This window comes from Periophthalmus magnuspinnatus, chromosome 3 (assembly GCF_009829125.3).
Source record: "Periophthalmus magnuspinnatus isolate fPerMag1 chromosome 3, fPerMag1.2.pri, whole genome shotgun sequence".
Lineage (NCBI taxonomy): Eukaryota > Metazoa > Chordata > Actinopteri > Gobiiformes > Gobiidae > Periophthalmus > Periophthalmus magnuspinnatus.
The window spans coordinates 35760824-35781752 of record NC_047128.1 but is presented as its reverse complement, the minus strand read 5'-3'; the positions used below and the strand labels follow the sequence as shown (position 1 = coordinate 35781752).

Here is a 20929-nt window from a genome sequence, read left to right as displayed (position 1 = left end):
CATATTTGATGTATTTGTGCGTGTGTGTGTGTGTGTGTGTGTGCGAGCATGAAAGCATCCTTCATCACCGGGACTAGAATCAATCTCTACACCACGAAACAAACTTAAGATCAAAAACTGCACAAATCTTGGCAAAAAACACAACTCCAAAACGCTCCCTCCTTTAGAGTGTTCCTGTGTCGGTCCAAACGACACATCGCACTCGTGTTTGTGAGCCGCACTCGTGTGTTGCGTTAACGCCGTCCACTCGGAGCGGGAGAGTCTGTGGCGAGCGCTGCAGATTACCACTGTGCCCGAGTCAGTCCCGGCCTTATCCCTGTGTGAATGGGAGATTGTCTGAGGGAAAAGAGAGGCCACTGCAGCTCTCCTCCGCAAACACACGAGACACGGATCAAAGAAGTCAGTCGAGCAAGTCTCCAGCTCAAAACTCCGACTTTAGTCAACCAACCACACGCACTAATCTTTTCTGGTGCGAGCGGAGAGAAGAGAAAACATCACTCTAATGGGGAAGCGACACGTGACTTCGAGACGGCAGCAGACATCCAGCTATTTCTGTCCATTAATCTCCTCAACTTTTATTTCCGAGTCTGAAGAATTTCAAACATGACTTGAAAAATGTGACATTTTGATTTGATCTAAAGGTTCACCAGCCGAAATGTTTCTCAAAGTTTAATGTCGCCGCTTTGGAAAAATCATTAAAAGAAGAAGAAGTGATTTGAGTTTGCATCTACGCAGCAGTGGATGAAGTACTGAAGTAAAAGTACAGATACAGAGGTGAAAAGTTACTCGAGTAAAAGTAAAACGCATGAAAAAACACTTAAAAATGCACGTCAAGAGTAAAAAGTATCATTTCCTACAAGTGTTGATTTAAATTGTAGTGATTGATTCAAAAATGACACATATTTTTGTTGCGTTACATCAATTTCTTAATTTTTCTCATCAAATTCGTGTATTTATTTTCATTTTACTCAAAGCTGAAGCTGGAATTCGAAAACTTTAGTCAGGATTTTCCACGAACACGGTCAAAATAACTCCTCAAATTAAAAGAAAAGTACTTTTATTTTCAGTCCTGCTCAGAAATGTAGTGGAGAAAGTACAGATACTGCTAATGCACGGACGTAAAAGTAAAAACAGTACTTTATGAAACTGCTTCTGTAACTTTCTGATTATTTAAGCGGCGTTCCCTTTTGCAGAGTTGAAAGAGCCACAATCTCACGACGCATAGAAAAGAAGATTTGTGCCACATTTACAGGCGATTACGCTTTATTTTCGAGCAGGTGTAGACTTTATATTTGAAAAAAAACACACAGGTCACGTCGGTTTCTTTAAGGAAATGAAAGCGGTCGAGTCTAACAGCCTTGGAGCAATCAGAGCACATTCACCACGAGATGTTTGGAATTTTGCAGCTGCACAAAATATGCGATTACAACATCCTCAGTTTACAGTCGGGGAATAGCTGTCGGCCAGAGGTGACATGAAAACCTCAAAATATTATAACACAAATGCATCAATAAAAGAGCAGAGCTGAGCGTTTTGTCGGGAAATAACTTAATTATGCGCAAAAGAACTTTTCCATTTGTTAGTCTCCATGGAGATGGTGTTGCTTTGCCGAGAATAGAACTTTTGTATAAAGCGTTTATTTATTTACAGGTGTTTGTGTGGCTCAAAAACGCTTTAAAAAACTTATATTCTTACTGTGAGGTCTGTGAGGTTTTCCCCACAGATCTGACATGTAACGAGGCCGGGTGGTGTCTCCTACTTGTCTCGGTGAAAGTTTCCTCTCGTGTTTGTTTCTGCTAAAACGATGAATAACCGTGACCCAGAGATGAAATTCAAAGATGAATTTACTTCATCAACCAGTGAAGAGCAGGACTTGTACGTGGAGTCACTGCCCCACGTGGTTATTTGATTAGATTTATAGTTCGATGTAGAGGGTCATAAAACACTCTAAAGTTTCTTAATGTGTAACACGAAAAGAAGAAAAGAAGAAAACCCGCCTCACAAACACTGGGAGACACTATAAAAGTTGTCAACAGGCACATTTCAAGAGCGTCTTCTGTCTTTTCCGGAGAGTTTTGTTGCTTCATTGTTCACTTTACTTTATGTGGAATTCATTAAACCTTCTGACTTTATGTTTCAGTCTCTTTGTCCTCTTTGAAACGAACAATTTAAAAAGAAGAATTTACTTCATCAACCAGTGAAGAGCAGGACGACATTCGCAGGCAGAGACTCCACGTTTACGTCTAATCAATGAGTTTTTATCCGTGTACTATAGTGAGAGGACACCGTGGTTTAGATCAGGCACATCAACAAAATGGATGCTCAAAGGGCCAAACGTAACTAAGATAAATATCACTCCGCTTTAATCTTTTTTCTATATTTATTACTTATTCAAATTACAAATATTGCATATAAATGTCCATAGATATGAAAAAATAACTGTTTAACTGTGTATTTAATGATAAACTGACATTTTAAGTCAGTCAGACCTTTTAATTTACTTTGTCGCGGCCACATAAAATGACGTGGCGGGCTGAATTTGGCTCACGGGCCTTGAGTTTGACACACGTTGGTGCACAGACTGAGCGTCCGTGTTGTCCGTGACGCATGTTTAGCTTAACTGGAATGAGTCAGAGCGTGAACATCAATAAGTCACTGCCCTACTTGGTTATTTGATTAGATTTATAAATAGATGTGGAATATTTTGTGCGTGTATGTGCGTCACACGGATGTAATCGAGTCTTCACATGAGCCGTGTACAATCATAAACTTTGGTAGTTTTTATGCAGAATAGCTGAGCGTCGTTATTTATTGTGACAAAAGTAGATGCTGTGGAACAATCGAGGCAAAACAAGAACATCTCTGCGGAAACGAGGAGGAGTTTTAAACATTATAAAACCAAAGTCACTTCTCATAACAAAGTCCCGTCCGACACCTGATGTAGAAAACAGCCGGTGACGTACACGCGGTGCATTTGTGCGACTGGAACGTGTTTTCAAATCATGTTCAGGGTCAATTTCATTTTGTATTGGATTGGCCTTTGTACGTCGGATAGATCCTTAATATAGAAACAGAAATTGCCTCGCAGCTGAGACACGCGACTGTGCGGCAGGTGAAACGCAGGTCTTATGTAAATTTCATGTAAATTCAAATGTGTTCTTTTAAATAGGTGAAAAGAAAAGCGCTGGACAGATGGGCAGAACGTGTGAGAACGGACCGTGCGTTTTGAAACAACAGAGCAGCCACGAAACAAAAACGACTCTGCGGATCGTGGCGGAGACGTTCAGGCGTCGCACGTGGACGTTTATAAAGACTGTGATCTTTTGTGATATTTTCCACACATTGATTAATCGGGATTTTTGTTTATTTTGTCTTGTAAAAACAATAAAAAACACATAAGCGCTTTTACTGCCGTCATTTTTATCTTTTATTTCAATAATGTTAGAATAACGTTACAATATTTAGTGTTTTATTTCGGTCGTCAGGTAGGAACTGTTGTCGTTTTGGTTGTTTCCGCTGGGCCACTTGATAAAGACGCACGCCTGGTTTAATAGCGGAAAGTGCAGCATGTCGGCAAAGTGTATTAAAGTTACTATTAAGTTATTCCAGTGTATTTAAAAGCTCATTCTACCTCCTAAAATTGGGTCGACCAGCGAGGTTTGTGTTTGTAATTTCACGTGTTTATTTACGTCTTTTATTATTATATATTTCTAATTGTAATGGCGTCGGTGGCGTCTGTGGCGTTAGCATCAGCGACTAAGTTTGCGCAATTAAAGATTTGTCCAAAGAGCAAATTAACTCTTTATTGACACGAGGAGGTGGCCTGATCATCACATTTTTTTCCTCCAAACCACGTTCCTTTAATGACAGAGGATTAACTTGGACGTCTCAGTTTAAAGACGCAAACTTAACAATTAATTAAATCAAATAAAATAAAATCGCTCTTCCTCTTTGATCAGGTGAAGCGTCATAAACGTGCAGAGTTTGTATATTTCAAGTCACTTTCTGTCGCTGTGACATCAAGAAATCGACGATAAATTAACACCTCGGATGGATTATTTTGTTTAATTAATTACTGATGATTACGTGTATAAATATTGATAAAATGTATTGTCTCTGCATGTATAGATCTTTATTTAACATATTGTGCAAATGCAGATGTTTATTGCTTGTTCTGCAACTGTTAATTTATTATTTTGACTTTCATAGGTCACGTTTTTCCTCGACTGAAAAAAGAAACACGGACAAAATAAATTGACTTTCCTTTTTACTGCAGATTTGTTTTATCTTTGGAATCTTTTTATCATTTTTTTGGACTTTAGATTCAAACTTGGACATTGCATTTAACGAACTTTGGCATAAACTAATAATAATACGAAGAATATTGAACGTTTACGATAACGACAATACAAATACTGTTCACAATGTTACTGTTTGTCTTATTTTATACTTCAATTTTCACTTGAATTCGCTTCATTTCTGCTTTTTTTTCAGTTTTGTTTGTTTGTTTTATTCACACCTCAGACTCAAATAAGATCCAGCCGAGAATAATCGTACTTTTCTTACCGTGGTCGCGGTCAAACCCGTGAACGACAGCGTTACACAAACACGTCGGACTTTAAGATTTTACAAAACACTCAGAGCGTCAAAAGAATCAGACAAACTTTGATGAAGGTAAAAGATCTTGACTCGCACCGGGGAGATTAGTCGAAGGATTAGTCAAATTTCAGAGTTACAAAAACCTTTTAACAAACAAAAATCTCAAAATGTGGTTATTTTATTATCTTAAGTGAACATGTTTTCTCTCTGCCACAAAACAAATCGGAATCTACAAAAACAGCCCAGGCAAATTTCATCCACCAAAAACATGCAGTGTTTCTTAAAACCTCTGAAGTTTCTCCAAAAGTTGATCTGTTGGACTTGAATATAACCAAACTTTCTCTACTTGGGGCACATGAGACTTTCAAAACAGAGTGGGCGAAAACTAAAAGATTCGTCGGTCAAAAGACTGGACCTCCGCAGACATGAACCTTAATTCTTGCCACATTCATTTATGGCTGCAGGATTACTGAATAATACATCAACCAATACATCAAACCTCAGTGAGCCGCTGGGGAGGGCGCGCGGTAATCAAAAAGTAAGTTAAGGTTTTCATAATAGTTCCCTATAAATAACTGGGGACAAAAATGAGGACATGTAAAATGGATGAGGGAGGAGTCAAACCCCACGAGGAGCAAGCGCAGATTAACACAGGAGCCATGTGACGTCAGGGGCCTCTGGGCACGACGGCAGCGAAATGATCTGTGCGACGAGATAATTGAATACAGCCGTTGTTCTGACGGAGATCGTTGTTATTTTGAGGGAGATCGTCGTTATTTTGAGGGAGATCGTCGTTATTTTGAGGGAGATCGTCGTTATTTTGAGGGAGATCGTCGTTATTTTGAGGGAGATCGTCGTTATTTTGAGGGAGATCGTCGTTATTTTGAGGGAGATCGTTGTTCTGAGGGAGATCGTCGTTAATTTGAGGGAGATCGTCATTATTTTGAGGGAGATCGTCGTTATTTTGAGGGAGATCGTCGTTGTTCTGAGGGAGATCGTTGTTATTTTGAGGGAGATCGTCGATATTTTGAGGGAGATCGTCGATATTTTGAGGGAGATCGTCGTTATTTTGAGGGAGATCGGCGTTGTTTTGAGGAAGATGGATGCTGTTCTGAGGGAGATAGCCATCGTTCTGAGGGAGATCGTCGTTATTTTGAGGGAGATCGTCGTTATTTTGAGGGAGATCGTTGTTATTTTGAGGGAGATCGTTGTTACTTTGAGGGAGATTGTCATTGTTTTGAGGAAGATGGACGCTGTTGTTCTGAGGGAGATCGCTGTTTTGAGTGCGATCAGCATTGTTGTTCTGTAAGAGATTGGTGTTGTTGTTTTAAGGGAGATTGGTGTTATTGTGAGAGATCATCGTTGTTATTCTAAGGGAGAACGGCGTTGTTCTAAAGAGATCGGTGTTGTTGGTCTGAGGAGATCGCTGTTATTTTGAGGGAGATCATTGTTCTGAGGGAGCTTGCCGTTGTTCTGAGGGAGATCGTTGTTGTTTTAAAGGAGATCAGCGTTGTTATTCTGAGGGACATCTGTGTTTTGAAGGACATCGATGTTGTTTTAGTCCTGTCACGATAAACTATAAACTGCACTGACGCTGAAAAACATAACCCTTCTGAGGGAGATCTCCGTGTAGATTAATTTAAATGTTTGTTAGGACAAGTGTAAGGACTTATTCAGGCTTTTCAACTCTCAAGGCTTTTTATTCTCAAGTAAAAATCTGTAGTTGTGTAGTTTCATTTCAAAATAAAAATCAATAAGTGGATATTTTTCGTGTAAAGTTTAGCAAAAATACATTACAAGCGAAAGCCTTGGTTTGGGTCCAAGTCTTCATCGCATTTTTCTGCCGTCGCTTTGATTTTCTCAGCTATGAAATTCATGGGGTTTTCATTTATCCGGCTGCATCGGCCTAAAAGGTCAGAGTCCCACAGACGATGAAGCTCTAACAGGACGGGACCAGAACGAGCTGAAGGACGACTGCAAATCCAAAAGGTATTCAAGGTGTAATGCGTTTAGAACAGGTAACGTGGTAAATACAGATGTTTGGAGTCTTTGAGCTGGAGAAAGTTGTGTCTCTCTGGTCTGGGACTGTCTCAAACATCTGTCTGAAACCGTCACACTGTTTTTGTTTACAGAACGACACATCTGACATTAGCTAAGTCCATGAAACGACCTGAAATCCGTCACCTGAGTCACATTTCCCACACAGACACAGACTTGTATCTTGAAGAATATGGGTCACAATGGGGGGGCTCGAACAAAACTGCCACTTTCTTAAAAATAAAAACTTCTCCACTTTCTCTGCTAGTCTTCGTTGCCCTTTTTGCAAATATCTCCAACTGCACTTTACTGAAGAAAAAAACAAGACAAGTTTGTTCACCAACACTGACAACCGCCTCATGGGAGTTTTGTTTTTCTACTGTTGCTTTATCTCCATCCCACCAGAAGCTCTTTTTGATAGTAACTTTACAGGCAAATGCTGTTTTAATGCTACTTTTCAAATAGTTGTATTAAAAACATTCCTACACAAGCAGCAAACTTTGTCCAGAGAAGTTTCTAGACCTTTACTCCCTCGCTGATTTTCAAAGATTTCAAAGCAGGATTTCTCAGATAAATAGAGTTAAATGGTGTTTTGTTGAATTGACCGTGTTTCCTGAGATGTTGGACTGGACGTTTAAATGAATAAACTATTATCAGAAGCAGTTTTAAGAGAAATATGAATCATCCCTGCCCCTCGGCGCCGTCCTCTGAGCTGGACTAAAGCGTAGAGAGAGTCTGAAGTGTAATTCGAGGCCAGTGCGTTGTAACGAGAGCTAAAAGAGCAGAAGCAGATCCACGGAGACGAGCGCTCACCTGACGCGAACACAGGCCAAACTGCAAACGAAACATCCGCCACGTTCTCTCCTTTTTCAATCAAAAGGAAAACAGTGAGAAAAAATACACGAGCCATGGGGTTTGTGAACGAAAGCGTCTCTCGATGTGTTTGACCAGTCGTGCGTCGCCCGATCGATGCAATTCTGCGACAACAACTCGACGATTCAAGAAGCAACGACACGTCTAAACCTCGTGTGCAAAGAGACAAACGCAAACAGATCCGACGCAAAAATATCTCATCTCATTATCATTGGTTTCAAAGAAATTATGTGCACCAGCGGACACCTCCCTCCGGCTGCATTTCAAAGTTTAAATTAGAGATGTTCTCAAGTCATTAGCTCTCAGCCAAGTCTCCAGCAAATAAAAATAAAATAAAACAGCATAATGACTTAGCAATTATCAGTCGGTCAAAGCCTACACCAGACAATGAAATGAATAAACAACTGTCCCCGGTGTTTTTCAGATTTACCACTCGGCTATTTGCAGTAAATTGGGAAATAAGTGATTAGCATTAAATTAACTAAAAGTAAAAAAGTGGATTTAACAAAAGAAAGTGAAGAAACGCAGGATGGATCCAACAACTTTGAGATATTTGTGTGTAGAGTTATTCACCGCAGAACAGTTCAATGCAGCAGAACACGGTAAAGTCACATATTTACACATTTAAAGGTTCACTGTGTAACTTTCATGGCGAGTGGTTGCTGCCCGTTCGTCTCCATGGAGATGTTTTTGCTTTGCTTGGAATGGAAAGAATATCGATCTTGTACTTTCTCATTTAGATGCGTCTTTCATTGCTGCAGTATCTTAGTGAAATGAATAGTTTCCATGGTGATGGATAAGTTTAATAAAACACTGTGGAACATCCCAGACAAACTGTAACATGTAACATCCATGGAGACAAACAGAAGACAGACTCCAGCCCAGACAGTCACATTCCACACCTCTGAGTCCAAAATACAGTAAATGTGGTTCTTACCGTCAAACTTCTTGTGTCTGGACACAAACGTCGTCCTCATGTCCAAACTCGTCTGCTCCACCAGACTCTCAAACTCCACCTTACTCTGCAGGTGCAGCGTGTCCTCCATGTCTGAGGTGCAGCAGGTGTATCCCTGAGGACAGACTCGCAGGTGCTCTCCTGTTAGGACGGAGAGAGAGGGGGAGGGAGGGAGGAGAAGAGGGGGGGGCATAGGGGAGGAGGAGGGACAGAGGGTAGAGGAAGGGTGAGAAAGAAGGCAGAGAGGAGGGAAAGGAAGGAGAGAAGGGGGAGAGAAGGGAGAGAGCGGTGGAGATGAGGGAGAGAGGAGAGTGGAGGGAGAGAGAAAGGAGAGGGGCCAAGAGAGAGGAGGAGAGGAGGGGGAGGAGGCGAAGGGGCAGAGAGAGAGAGGGGGGAGAGAGGAGTGAACGGGGGACAGGAGAGAGAGACAATTGGGAGAGAGGGCAGAGAGAGAAAAGGAGAGAGAGCAGAGAGGGGTGGGGCAGAGAGAGCGAGGGGAGCGATGGGGGGAGGGGGAAAGAGGGGAGAGGAGGGAGAAAGGGGGGAGAGAGGAGTAAAGGTTTTAGCACATTTCTCTTGTGTCTTTGTGCAGGAGCCTGTTTGATCAAACGCCTCCTGTGATTCTGAGACTGATTCAGTGAAACTATCAAAGACAAACAACCAAAAGAGAAAGATATATTTATATATTTATATATTTATATATTTATATATTTATCCCTGTACGATCTCAGAGTGAATAAACCTGAGCCCATAGTCTGTGCGTCTTCTATAGTTACACTGGGCACAATTTGATGTAAAAGTACAAATACAAAAGTACAAGTTACATTATACCTCAGTCTCTTGTACTTGTACTAGTCTCACACTCAACTTTATCATTTTAAGTTAGAATTGTCGAAGTAGAGTAGTTTGTAGTGTGTTTTGTATAAACTATAAATGAAATTATGAATGAAAATGAAACAATAATGAATAAAAATGTGATCATGGTGCGTAAATTTCTGTCGTATTTGAACATTTTTAAAGACTGAGACGTGCAGAACCGTCCCCCAAAACCTCCATCCATCAGATCAAATATGAACCGTAATGAGTCGAAACAAAACTATCACCATCTTCTGCTCAAATGTGACTGAAAACGCGGCGATAACTCCTCAGACGTGCGTTTGACTGGGGGTGAAAATCTAAAATTCTCCTTTTGCGCTTGTCCCAGAATCACCCTCATTATAAAACATGCAAATATAGAAACACATTTTGCATTATCTCTCGCCCTCCATCAGACAGCAGCAGACATCATTATAACACGTCTTTTTAAACGTCTGTCCGAAACCCACATAAATGAGCAGCTATTTCTGAGAGATGCCTTTGTGCCGTTATTAACATTTGAGAGAAAGAAAGTCAAAAGTGTCTGGATTGGATAGACGCTCTGAATAAGTGACTTTCTGATGGATCCTTCACACTTGCTGAAATAAAAATAAGTCTTGAGTTTCTTTGGTTGCTCTTTTTTGTGTGCAAATATCTGCAAATTAAGAAAGAATAAACCCACTTTCCACACGTCCAAATCTGACAACTGACTCTTGGACGTTTTGTTATTCTGTATTTGTTATTAGTGTCGTCAATAGTGAGTGTTACAGTTGAACAAAGTCATATTTTAACTTATGAAATGTCTTTTTAAGTCCCTGTGATGGTTAAATATGTATTTAAAGGTGTTTTGAAGAGTCCATCATCGCCCCCTGCTGTCTCGGGGTGGAACATCAACCTTTCAACACGACCAATTCTGACCTGGAGATAATTCTCGTGGGAAACTCTGGCTCTTTTTTATATTTGGAAAGGTTATGTGTTTTAAATATCAATAGAAAAGAGCTGAAGGAGAAGGTCCATCTGTAAAGTTAGTTCTGCATTAACTCTACAATAAAATACTGTTTCATGACACTTTTCAAATTGTTGTATTAAACTAATTTCTCGCTGACACGCTTCCAGATCCCTCCTCACTAGATCATCGCATAATTGACTCATTTTAAAGCTTTTTGGGAAGATACAAAAATAAAATGCCCATGTCAAAATGTCTGGAGCAGTTTGTGTGTCTGAGGATGGCGCCAAAGATGGCGACAGATACAGCGAGTAACGGAAGATAACGAAGTAAAAGTAGTAAAGTAATAATGGACTCAGACTTGAACTTTAACAGACACGTCAAATCAGTGACATCTGCAGCTTTTTACATCGAAAAACATGTCAAAAATCAAAGGTAAACTGTCCAATCCAGACTCAGACTTATCCTGCGTTTGTGTCCAGTAGATTAGACGACTGTAACGTCCTGATCACTGGACTCTCCAAACGAACCACAGAACAGAACATCCAGAACATCCAGAACATCCAGAACATCCAGAACATCCAGAACACTGCTGCTCGGGTCAGGACTAGAACCAGGAAGTACGAGCACATGTGTCCTGTGGCTCAGGTCTAGAACCAGGACTAAACCAGGACTAAACCAGGACTAAACCAGGACTAAACCAGGACTAAACCAGGACTAAACCAGGACTAAACCAGGGCTAAAACAAGGGCTAAACCAAGAACTGAATCAAGGACTAAAGCAGGACTAAACTAGGACCAAACCGGGACTAAAGCAGGACTAAACCAGGACTAAACCAGGGCTAAAACAAGGGCTAAACCAAGAACCGAATCAAGGACTAAAGCAGGACTAAACTAGGACCAAACCGGGACTAAAGCAGGACTAAACCAGGACTAAATCCAGGCTCAGTATTTTCTCCTCCACATTTCTGAACAGGACTGAAAAGTAAAAGTATTTCTTGACTTGCTGAAAAGTCTGAGGGTTTATTTTTAGAGTAAAGAAAAACATTTAATTGTTTCTACTCAACAAAATTCAGCACAAATCTTGTCCAAATCCGCACATTTAAATCCTCGTACGACCTCAAAATGTGCGTGAAATATTTTTACTTCTTCCTATTGCGGTAAAAGTATTAAAGATGTAGTTAAGTCGATTTCTTCACGTGATACTTTTACTTTAACTTGCGTATTTTTCTGTACTTTCGCTTACGTAACAAACCCGAGTACTTCTTCTACCACGGCTGGAAAGTAGAACAAGACGAAAACTCCATTTGGCAGTTGTGTTATGAGCCTGACAATCTGAGAGAAGGAAAGTTCAAAGTGTGTGGAGCTGTGGGTAAGTGGCTTTATTGCAAACGGCCCCTCTGTGCGGATAATGAAACAACAGGATACAGCGGAGTACGCGCCGCTCGTATTCTCAACGCTCGGGTCTAATCAGTCCTGGGAGAGACGGGGCTGCGGTAATGAGGCACACCGTCAACAGCACTGCTCCCCTGGGACCACCTCACAACCACGAGACCCTCCTTAGAAAACATCCAAATAAGTCCGCACGCATCCAGTCGTACTCTTTTAATCTTCTCCTCAGTATCGATTTGGGGATTTTTAGCGGAGCTCAGGTGCTTCTCAACGCGCCGTGTTGGTGATGAGGTAATGATACAGTCTGACTTCAGAAAATATAATCAAAAAACTTTTCAACAGATTTAGACATTAGTGGAGAGACATTCAGGGTTTCGTTAAAACTTTAAGAACTTTGTAAATGTGTTTAGTGCAGTGGATTGGCCGTGTAACTCTGAACATGTGGTATATTTGCTTTAGTTTCCTAGTTCCAGTTGGATTTTGGTGTTTTAACCTCCTGAGACCCGGTGTCCTCATCTGTGGACAACACATTTTGGATTGTTTAGGCCACAGTGCAAATTTTTAGAAAAACAGCAACAAGAACATGTTCAAGTTTGAATATTTCTAAGAGTTTAGAATATTTATTTATTTATATTTATTTATTTTATTTTTGTATTATTTATTATTTAATTTGTTATTGTATTTTGATTTATTATTTAATTTTATTTTATTTTTGTATTATTTATTATTTTATTTTTTTTATTGTATTTTGATTTATTATTTTATTTGATTTTATTTTTGTATTATTTATTATTTTATTGTATTTTGAGTTATTATTTTATTTTATTTTATTTTAGTATCATGTATTATTTTATTTTTTATTGTATTTTGATTTATTATTTTATTTTATTTTTGTATTATTTATTATTTTATTTTTTATTGTATTTTGATTTATTATTTTATTTTATTTTTGTATTATTTATTATTTTATTTTTTATTGTATTTTGATTTATTATTTTATTTTATTTTATTTAAAGGCACATGTCTTCCTGCACCTGTCAGCAGCACAGGTGAGACACATTGTTCCTAGACGCACAATTGTTTCTCATTTAGTTTTTTACACAAAATGTCTGTGTTCAAGCTCTTCATAGTTTTTGTAAATAAAGTCCTGCAGGAGCTCGGGTCTCTGGAGGTTAAAGGACAATATTATGTCATTTCTGATGTTTTTTTTAACTTTTTTTTTTTATATTTCAAGCACAGATACACCTAAAGTATCTCACAAACTGTTCTTATACAGGTTCAAAAAAGGAGCGAGAAGAAGAAAAGCTCGATCAAACACTTGATGCTTTCTGTTCAGGCAAAGGAAAAAAAGAAAAGGGGAAAAGAGAAAAAGAAAAGAATACATATATATCTAAACACATACACATACATACATACACACACATATCATATTTACATTCACACAGAGCGGCACAAAAGTCACTGACACTTTTAAATCTTTAATATCTCCTATAATTATTAAGTTAAACTCACCAAAGTTTAGCAGGAGACAAACTGAACCTTCTGAGATTTTTGGCGATATATAAACGGATATAATTGTTAATTTACACTTGAACTTATCACGACTTAAACTAGAGGAAGTAAAATAATTGTGTTTGTCCCTGAACAGCTCGATCCAACTCACTCTGCGTCACATTTAAATCATTTCCGGCTCTTATTTGATCCTCGGTATCACGTTTTAAGTCATTTATCGTCTGAGGTTTATTCACAAACACCTTTTCTTTAAGATCGACCCACAGGAAGAAATCAGGACGAGTCAGGTCTGTGGAGATACTGCCCCCTGTCTTTGAAAAACACTTATTATTCCTTTAATGGCGTTTACTCTCGGGGCGTCTCTGGTATTGGGTCAAATTTGACCCGTGTGACTCAAAGTTCCACTGCACAATGAGGGTTTGTTCCTCGGGGCTGGATTTGATCAGATTAATGTGGGAGGAGTCGTTCTAAACGCTCTGGAAAAATAAAATAAAAATATTTAAAAACAAAAGAGTTATGAATTTTTCTCAACTGTCAGTGACTTTTTATACACACACACCCACACACACACACTCATTCAATTCAACAATAAGACTCTGTATCAAACCAGATCACGTCTTTATATAAAAACTTAAATTTATCAACACTTTTTTGTTGTAAATCCAGAGTTAATTCCAGTTTTACTCCAAACACTCCAGTCGTTCAAACATTAGGCAGAATAAAGAAAAAAAGAGTCCATAAAGTCTCAAATTATACGTTTTATCTTTAACAACAAAACACTTTTACACCTTAAATGGTACTGAAAGATTTGAATAATATAATTACAGTATAATATTTTACAAGGTCAGGAAATTTAAATAATTTGGACTGGATGAAAATATCGTGAGTCTGATGTAGAAAAAGCAACAATGTGAACGATCGGCGTCGCTCGTTTTTTGGGTTAATTGTTAAAATGTTGTTTCCTAATCGACGTACCTGGAGTTGTGTTTTGTTTAATTTGCATGTTCCACCTTGTGATGTCATCGTGTGGTGATACAGGAAGTGCTCCGCTGTGTTTTTAAACTCCACACACCTTCATTTCTACAATCGTTTGGATGGTTTCAGGTTGTCGTAGTAGTTTAAATCCTATGAAACAAAAGCTAAAAGGAGCCGTAAACTTGAAAACTACCACTTTATGACATCACAAGGTGGAACGGAACAACTCCAGGTCTGTTTCTGAGGAGGAAACTTCATTAGAACTTTGATTAAACTTCACAAGAGTCAGTTTTGGTGTAATATATTCACTTTAATTCTCCTTTATATGGACAGAGGCTGATTCACAGGAGAATCTTGTTGTTATTTTTATTACATCTGATTTAACTTTTACTCCGTGTTAATTGTAAAAGTCGTACTTCAATAATTAATAATCATCTGTGTATCTTCCATAAACAAACAGACCTGAGCGCAGGATAATTGTACCTTATAGTATTTATTAAAGTAGTAAAATACACGTTACAAATACAGTTTTTTCTAAATCCCTCGTTGTTGTTGTACTATTATACTAAATATAAAATGTACGCAGTATTTTGCTCGTTTGTTTTGATTACGTCTCACCTCATTTCTCCGGCCCATGATGTAAAATTATAACGGTACAATATTGAAGAAGTTTCTAATCATCGTGATGGATAACGTGTTATTTTCACACGGCGTTAAACAACTGAGGCGTTTTCAATTTAGACCTGCACTCAAGCAACAAACTGAAGGTGAGAAGTACAACGGAATATCGCAGTACTACAGGGCTAAAGTACTACAGGGCTAAAGTACTACAGGGCACAGTACTACAGGGCTAAAGTACTACAGGGTTAAAGTACTACAGGGCTAAAGTACTACAGGACCAGAGTACTACAGGGCTAAAGTACTACAGGACCAGAGTACTACAGGGCTAAAGTACTACAGGACCAGAGTACTACAGGGCTAAAGTACTACAGGGCTAAAGTACTACAGGGCTAAAGTACTACAGGACCAGAGTACTACAGGGCTAAAGTACTACAGGGCTAAAGTACTACAGGACCAGAGTACTACAGGGCTAAAGTACTACAGGGCTAAAGTACTACAGGGCTAAAGTACTACAGGGCTAAAGTACTACAGGGCTAAAGTACTACAGGACCAGAGTACTACAGGGCTAAAGTACTACAGGGCACAGTACTACAGGGCTAAAGTACTACAGGACCAGAGTACTACAGGGCTAAAGTACTACAGGGCTAAAGTACTACAGGGCTAAAGTACTACAGGGTTAAAGTACTACAGGGCTAAAGTACTACAGGGCACAGTACTACAGGGCTAAAGTACTACAGGGTTAAAGTACTACAGGACCAGAGTACTACAGGGCTAAAGTACTACAGGACCAGAGTACTACAGGGCTAAAGTACTACAGGGCTAAAGTACTACAGGGCTAAAGTACTACAGGGTTAAAGTACTACAGGGCTAAAGTACTACAGGGCTAAAGTACTACAGGGCTAAAGTACTACAGGGTTAAAGTACTACAGGGCTAAAGTACTATAGGGTACAGTACTACAGGGCTAAAGTACTACAGGGCTAAAGTACTACAGGGCTAAAGTACTACAGGGCTAAAGTACTACAGGGCTAAAGTACTACAGGGCTAAAGTACTACAGGGCCAGAGTACTACAGGGCTAAAGTACTACAGGGCTAAAGTACTACAGGGCTAAAGTACTACAGGGCTAAAGTACTACAGGGCTAAAGTACTACAGGGCTAAAGTACTACGGGGTTAAAGTACTACGGGGTTAAAGTACTACAGGGCTAAAGTACTACAGGGCAGAGTACTACAGGGCTAAAGTACTACAGGGCTAAAGTACTACAGGGCTAAAGTACTACAGGGCTAAAGTACTACAGGGCTAAAGTACTACAGGACCAGAGTACTACAGGGCTAAAGTACTACAGGGCTAAAGTACTACAGGGCTAAAGTACTACAGGGTTAAAGTACTACAGGGTTAAAGTACTACAGGGCTAAAGTACTACAGGGCTAAAGTACTACAGGGTTAAAGTACTACAGGGCTAAAGTACTATAGGGTACAGTACTACAGGGCTAAAGTACTACAGGGCTAAAGTACTACAGGGCTAAAGTACTACAGGGCTAAAGTACTACAGGGCTAAAGTACTACAGGGCTAAAGTACTACAGGGCTAAAGTACTACAGGGCCAGAGTACTACAGGGCTAAAGTACTACAGGGCTAAAGTACTACAGGGCTAAAGTACTACAGGGCTAAAGTACTACAGGGCTAAAGTACTACAGGGCTAAAGTACTACGGGGTTAAAGTACTACGGGGTTAAAGTACTACAGGGCTAAAGTACTACAGGGCAGAGTACTACAGGGCTAAAGTACTACAGGGCTAAAGTACTACAGGGCTAAAGTACTACAGGGCTAAAGTACTACAGGGCTAAAGTACTACAGGGCTAAAGTACTACAGGGCAGAGTACTACAGGGCTAAAGTACTACAGGGCTAAAGTACTACAGGGCTAAAATACTACAGGGCTAAAGTACTACAGGGCAGAGTACTACAGGGCTAAAGTACTACAGGGCTAAAGTACTACAGGGCTAAAGTACTACAGGGCAGAGTACTACAGGGCAGAGTACTACAGGGCTAAAGTACTACAGGGCTAAAGTACTACAGGGCTAAAGTACTACAGGGCTAAAGTACTACAGGGCTAAAGTACTACAGGGCAGAGTACTACAGGGCTAAAGTACTACAGGGCTAAAGTACTACAGGGCTAAAGTACTACAGGGCTAAAGTACTACAGGGCTAAAGTACTACAGGGCACAGTACTACAGGGCTAAAGTACTACAGGGCTAAAGTACTACAGGGCCAGAGTACTACAGGGCACAGTACTACAGGGCTAAAGTACTACAGGGCAGAAGTACTACAGGGCTAAAGTACTACAGGGCCAGAGTACTACAGGGCCAGAGTACTACAGGGCACAGTACTACAGGGCCAGAGTACTACAGGGTCAGAGTACTACAGGGCCAGAGTACTACAGGGCTTAAGTACTACAGGGCTTAAGTACTACAGGGCACAGTACTATAACCACAGTACTAAAGACCATAGTAATCCTTAACGTTACCATCTTAAAAAGGAAAAAAATAATAAATATAAATGAGCAATTATTTTGAAATGGCATAAATTTAAATGTTCAATAAATTTAGAAATTAAGTTCCTAGACTGTTATATTAAAAACACTGAGCTCAATAACAGGTCAAAGTGCACCTTTAAATCAAAATGAGCTGTAAAGCTTACAGTTCATCTATAGCTTTAAAAGCTTTTCAAATATTTTCAAATCAAATTCACTTAGAATCATCTGCGCAAAATAAAAAATCAAAATATGTAGCTACATTCATTCATAATACATCACAGTACAAAACTATCATGGCCGCCAAAAGAGTTACACAAAATAACAAAACCGGACACTAAAACGGGCCCACATAACATAAATGAAAGTGTTCTTTAAATGCTACAGGTTTGGCCTTTAATTCGGCAGAAATAATAAATCAAATAATGTCTGTATTTAATCAATAAACGCGCTAATAGGTCGTGCTAATAATGCGCTAGCATTAGCCGAATTAGCTGCGGCCTCCAGGGAGTTTTGAATACTCAAACGCAAGATAGCGGTAAAGTGGCGTGTGTTTAACTGTTTAACTAAAACAACGGAAACTTAACGTGAGATCATGACTCACCGATGAGCGGAAGATCAGATGGACGGAAAGTGGAGGAAGAATGAGCCACGGAAAAGTTAGGACGAGAACTCCAGAAACAAACAGCAGCAACAGCAGCAACAGCAGCACAGGGAGCAGCAAACAGGAAGTGAAGGGGCGGGCCCAGGTGATACTGAAGAGGCGGGGCCAGGTGATACTGAAGGGGCGGGCCCAGGTGATACTGAAGGGGCGGGCCCAGGTGATACTGAAGTCTAAGTCACGTGGGTTACAGTATGTTGTGCATGTGTGTGTATGTTGTGTATGTGTGTGTATGTTGTGCATGTGTGTGTATGTTGTGTATGTAGAGGTGTGTATGTTTGTGTGTGTATGTTGTGTATGTAGGGGTGTGTATGTGTATGTAGGGGTGTGTATGTTGTGCATGTGTGTGTATGTTGTGTATGTAGGGGTGTGTATGTTGTGCATGTGTGTGTATGTTGTGTATGTGGGGGTGTGTATGTGTGTGTATGTTGTGCATGTGTGTGTATGTTGTGTATGTAGGGGTGTGTGTGTTTGTGTATGTAGGGGTGTGTATGTGTGTGCGTGTGTGTGTATGTTGTGTATGTGTATGTATGTAGTGTACGTGTGTGTATGTTGTGCATGTGTGTGTATGTTGTGCATGTGTGTGTATGTTGTGTATGTAGGTGTGTGTATGTTGTGTATGTAGGTGTGTGTATGTTGTGCATGTAGGTGTGTGTATGTTGTGTATGTATGTGTGTACGGTGTGTGTGTATGGTGTGTGTGTGTGTATGTTGTGTATGTGTGTGTATGTTGTGTATGTGTGTGTATGTTGTGTAGGGGTGTGTATGTATGTGTATATGTGTGTATGTTGTGTACGTGTGTGTATGTTGTGTGTGTGTATGTTGTGTATGTATGTGTATATGTGTGTATGTTGTGTTGTGTATGTATGTGTATATGTGTGTATGTTGTGTACGTGTGTGTATGTTGTGTGTGTGTATATTGTGTTGTCTCCTGCCTTTGTCTAAACTTACACAATGACTCATCACTACAGCCAAAGCTAAAAAACAACCACACACTGACGTCACTGCACACGACCCACCTCTGGACTGAGCACAAACAGACAAAGGCTGGAGGGGATGACGCTTTGAGGGTGCTCTTTGCGGGTGCTCTTTGCGGGTGCTCTTTGCGGGTGCTCTTTGCGGGTGCTCTTTGCGGGTGCTCTTTGCGGGTGCTCTTTGCGGGTGCTCTTTGCGGGTGCAGTACACTTCAGTGCCACAGGGGGAGACACTGTGCATCTGTTTGTATTGTCTCTGTGTTTGTTTTAAAAATGGACCATGGAGCTGTTAGCGCTTTGTCTGGAATGTTCTACAGCAGCGGCGTCAAACTCATTTTCACCGAGGGCCACATCAACAAAACAGTCACTCTCAAAGGGCCAGATGTGACTGTAAGATAAATGTCACGACGTTTTAATCTTGTTAACTAACCGTTTCTATATTTATTACTTATTCAAGTTACAAATATTGCATATGAATTTGCATAGACATGAAAAAATGGCTGTTTAACTGTGTATCTCCTGATAAACTGACATTTTAAGACAGTCGTACGTTTTAATTTACTTTGTCGCGGGCCACATAAAATGACGTGGTGGGCCGAATTTGGCCCACGGGCCTTGAGTTTGACACATGTGTTCTACAGTGTGGCATTAAACTTATCTCTGGAGAAAAACAGGCAACACCTCCACCCCCTCCACCCCCTCCACCACCACCTCCACCGCCTCCTGATTTTACAACAGCCAGAAAAAAAACAAAGAAAAGCAAAAGTAAAATCCTGGAGCAGGTTTTGGCTCCTCCCCTCGTGACGTCGTGCACTTTTATCAAACGTGACGAACTCTGGAGCTACGAAAAGCTCGGTTCAAACACATAAAAGAAAAGCAGATAACAAGTTCTGACACAAATTAATCAAAGACAACGGGTTTGTGCAGAGCAGAGCAGGTCCCAGACGAAGTGAAAGAACTTGGTCACGTTCCCAGATTTTCATCAGCATCTGGTCCACGAGGCTTCGCCAAATGTATCACCGTGTTACTGCTGCGTGACTTTACAAGTGACAATGTGTTGTTGGGTTTTTTTTTTCGATATAAAAGCTGCTGTAAATATGTCCGAGTCCATCCCACAGACGAAGAACAAAACTATTTCCTTTCTATTTCTTCTTTTTCCTCCCTTTGCAGAGATCTTAACGCCACGGCACAAACGGCGGGATAAACTCACGGTGAATGCATGTGGCTTTTACAAATACTTCCCTCGTGATTTATTTTTTAACTTGAGGAAGGTCAAAGGGGCTGAAACTGTCGTAACGGTGGGTGTAACGGACCAAAGAGCGCAGACTCGGGGCAGATTTACGGTGTTTATTTACAATAGTGCAGAGTTAATAATCAAAAGTTCGTAAATCACAAACAGGGACAGACGGGCGTAGTCCAGAGCGGGCAGGAGACATCCAGGGCCGGAGCACGACAGGACAAGGCGCGGGAACAGGAAGGACCGAGCAGGAGTAATCCAGCGAGCGGGAGCCAGGGCGGGACGGGAAACAAGCCGGAGACCAAGACAGGACAGGAGACACACGCAGGATCCGGCACCAAACAGAAGGTAGAAACGCAGACAACGACAGGAATGACAGAACGAAGGAACGACGACGATCACGCACCGAGTGTCTAGTCCTGGCTCCTCTTATACGCAGCAGGTGGTGGTGATTGCGCTGATGGGCTGCAGGTGAGCGCAGGAGGAGCCAGGACTCAGCCCAGATCCGGCAGGTGAGGGAGGGAAAGAGCAGGACAGGAGGAAAACCAGGAGCGGACAGTGCGGATCATGATAGAAATGTAAAATAAAAGTGAACCCGGAGTCAGACGGTGTTTTAACCCTTGTCCTGGGGTAATTTATGACCCCAAAAAATAAGTCACTCACACAGAACTCGGTCGTTTCTTCATCAAATTGGTTGAAAATTGGGCCATTTGATTATATAATAAGAACTGTCTGGAAAACAAGTTACGTTAAAGTTCAATTTGACC

The 20929-nt window shown here is 40.5% G+C and overlaps 1 protein-coding gene across 1 annotated transcript in view; it reads right to left on the bottom strand.

Moving 5' to 3' along the window:
• gpc6a (glypican 6a) overlaps positions 1-20929 on the bottom strand; it is a 201763-nt gene that overhangs the window by 143756 nt on the left and 37078 nt on the right. Inside the window, exon 2 of the mRNA XM_055230406.1 lies at positions 8447-8605. Coding sequence (XP_055086381.1) covers positions 8447-8605 — 159 coding nt within the window. The remainder of the gene's footprint in view (positions 1-8446; positions 8606-20929) is intronic.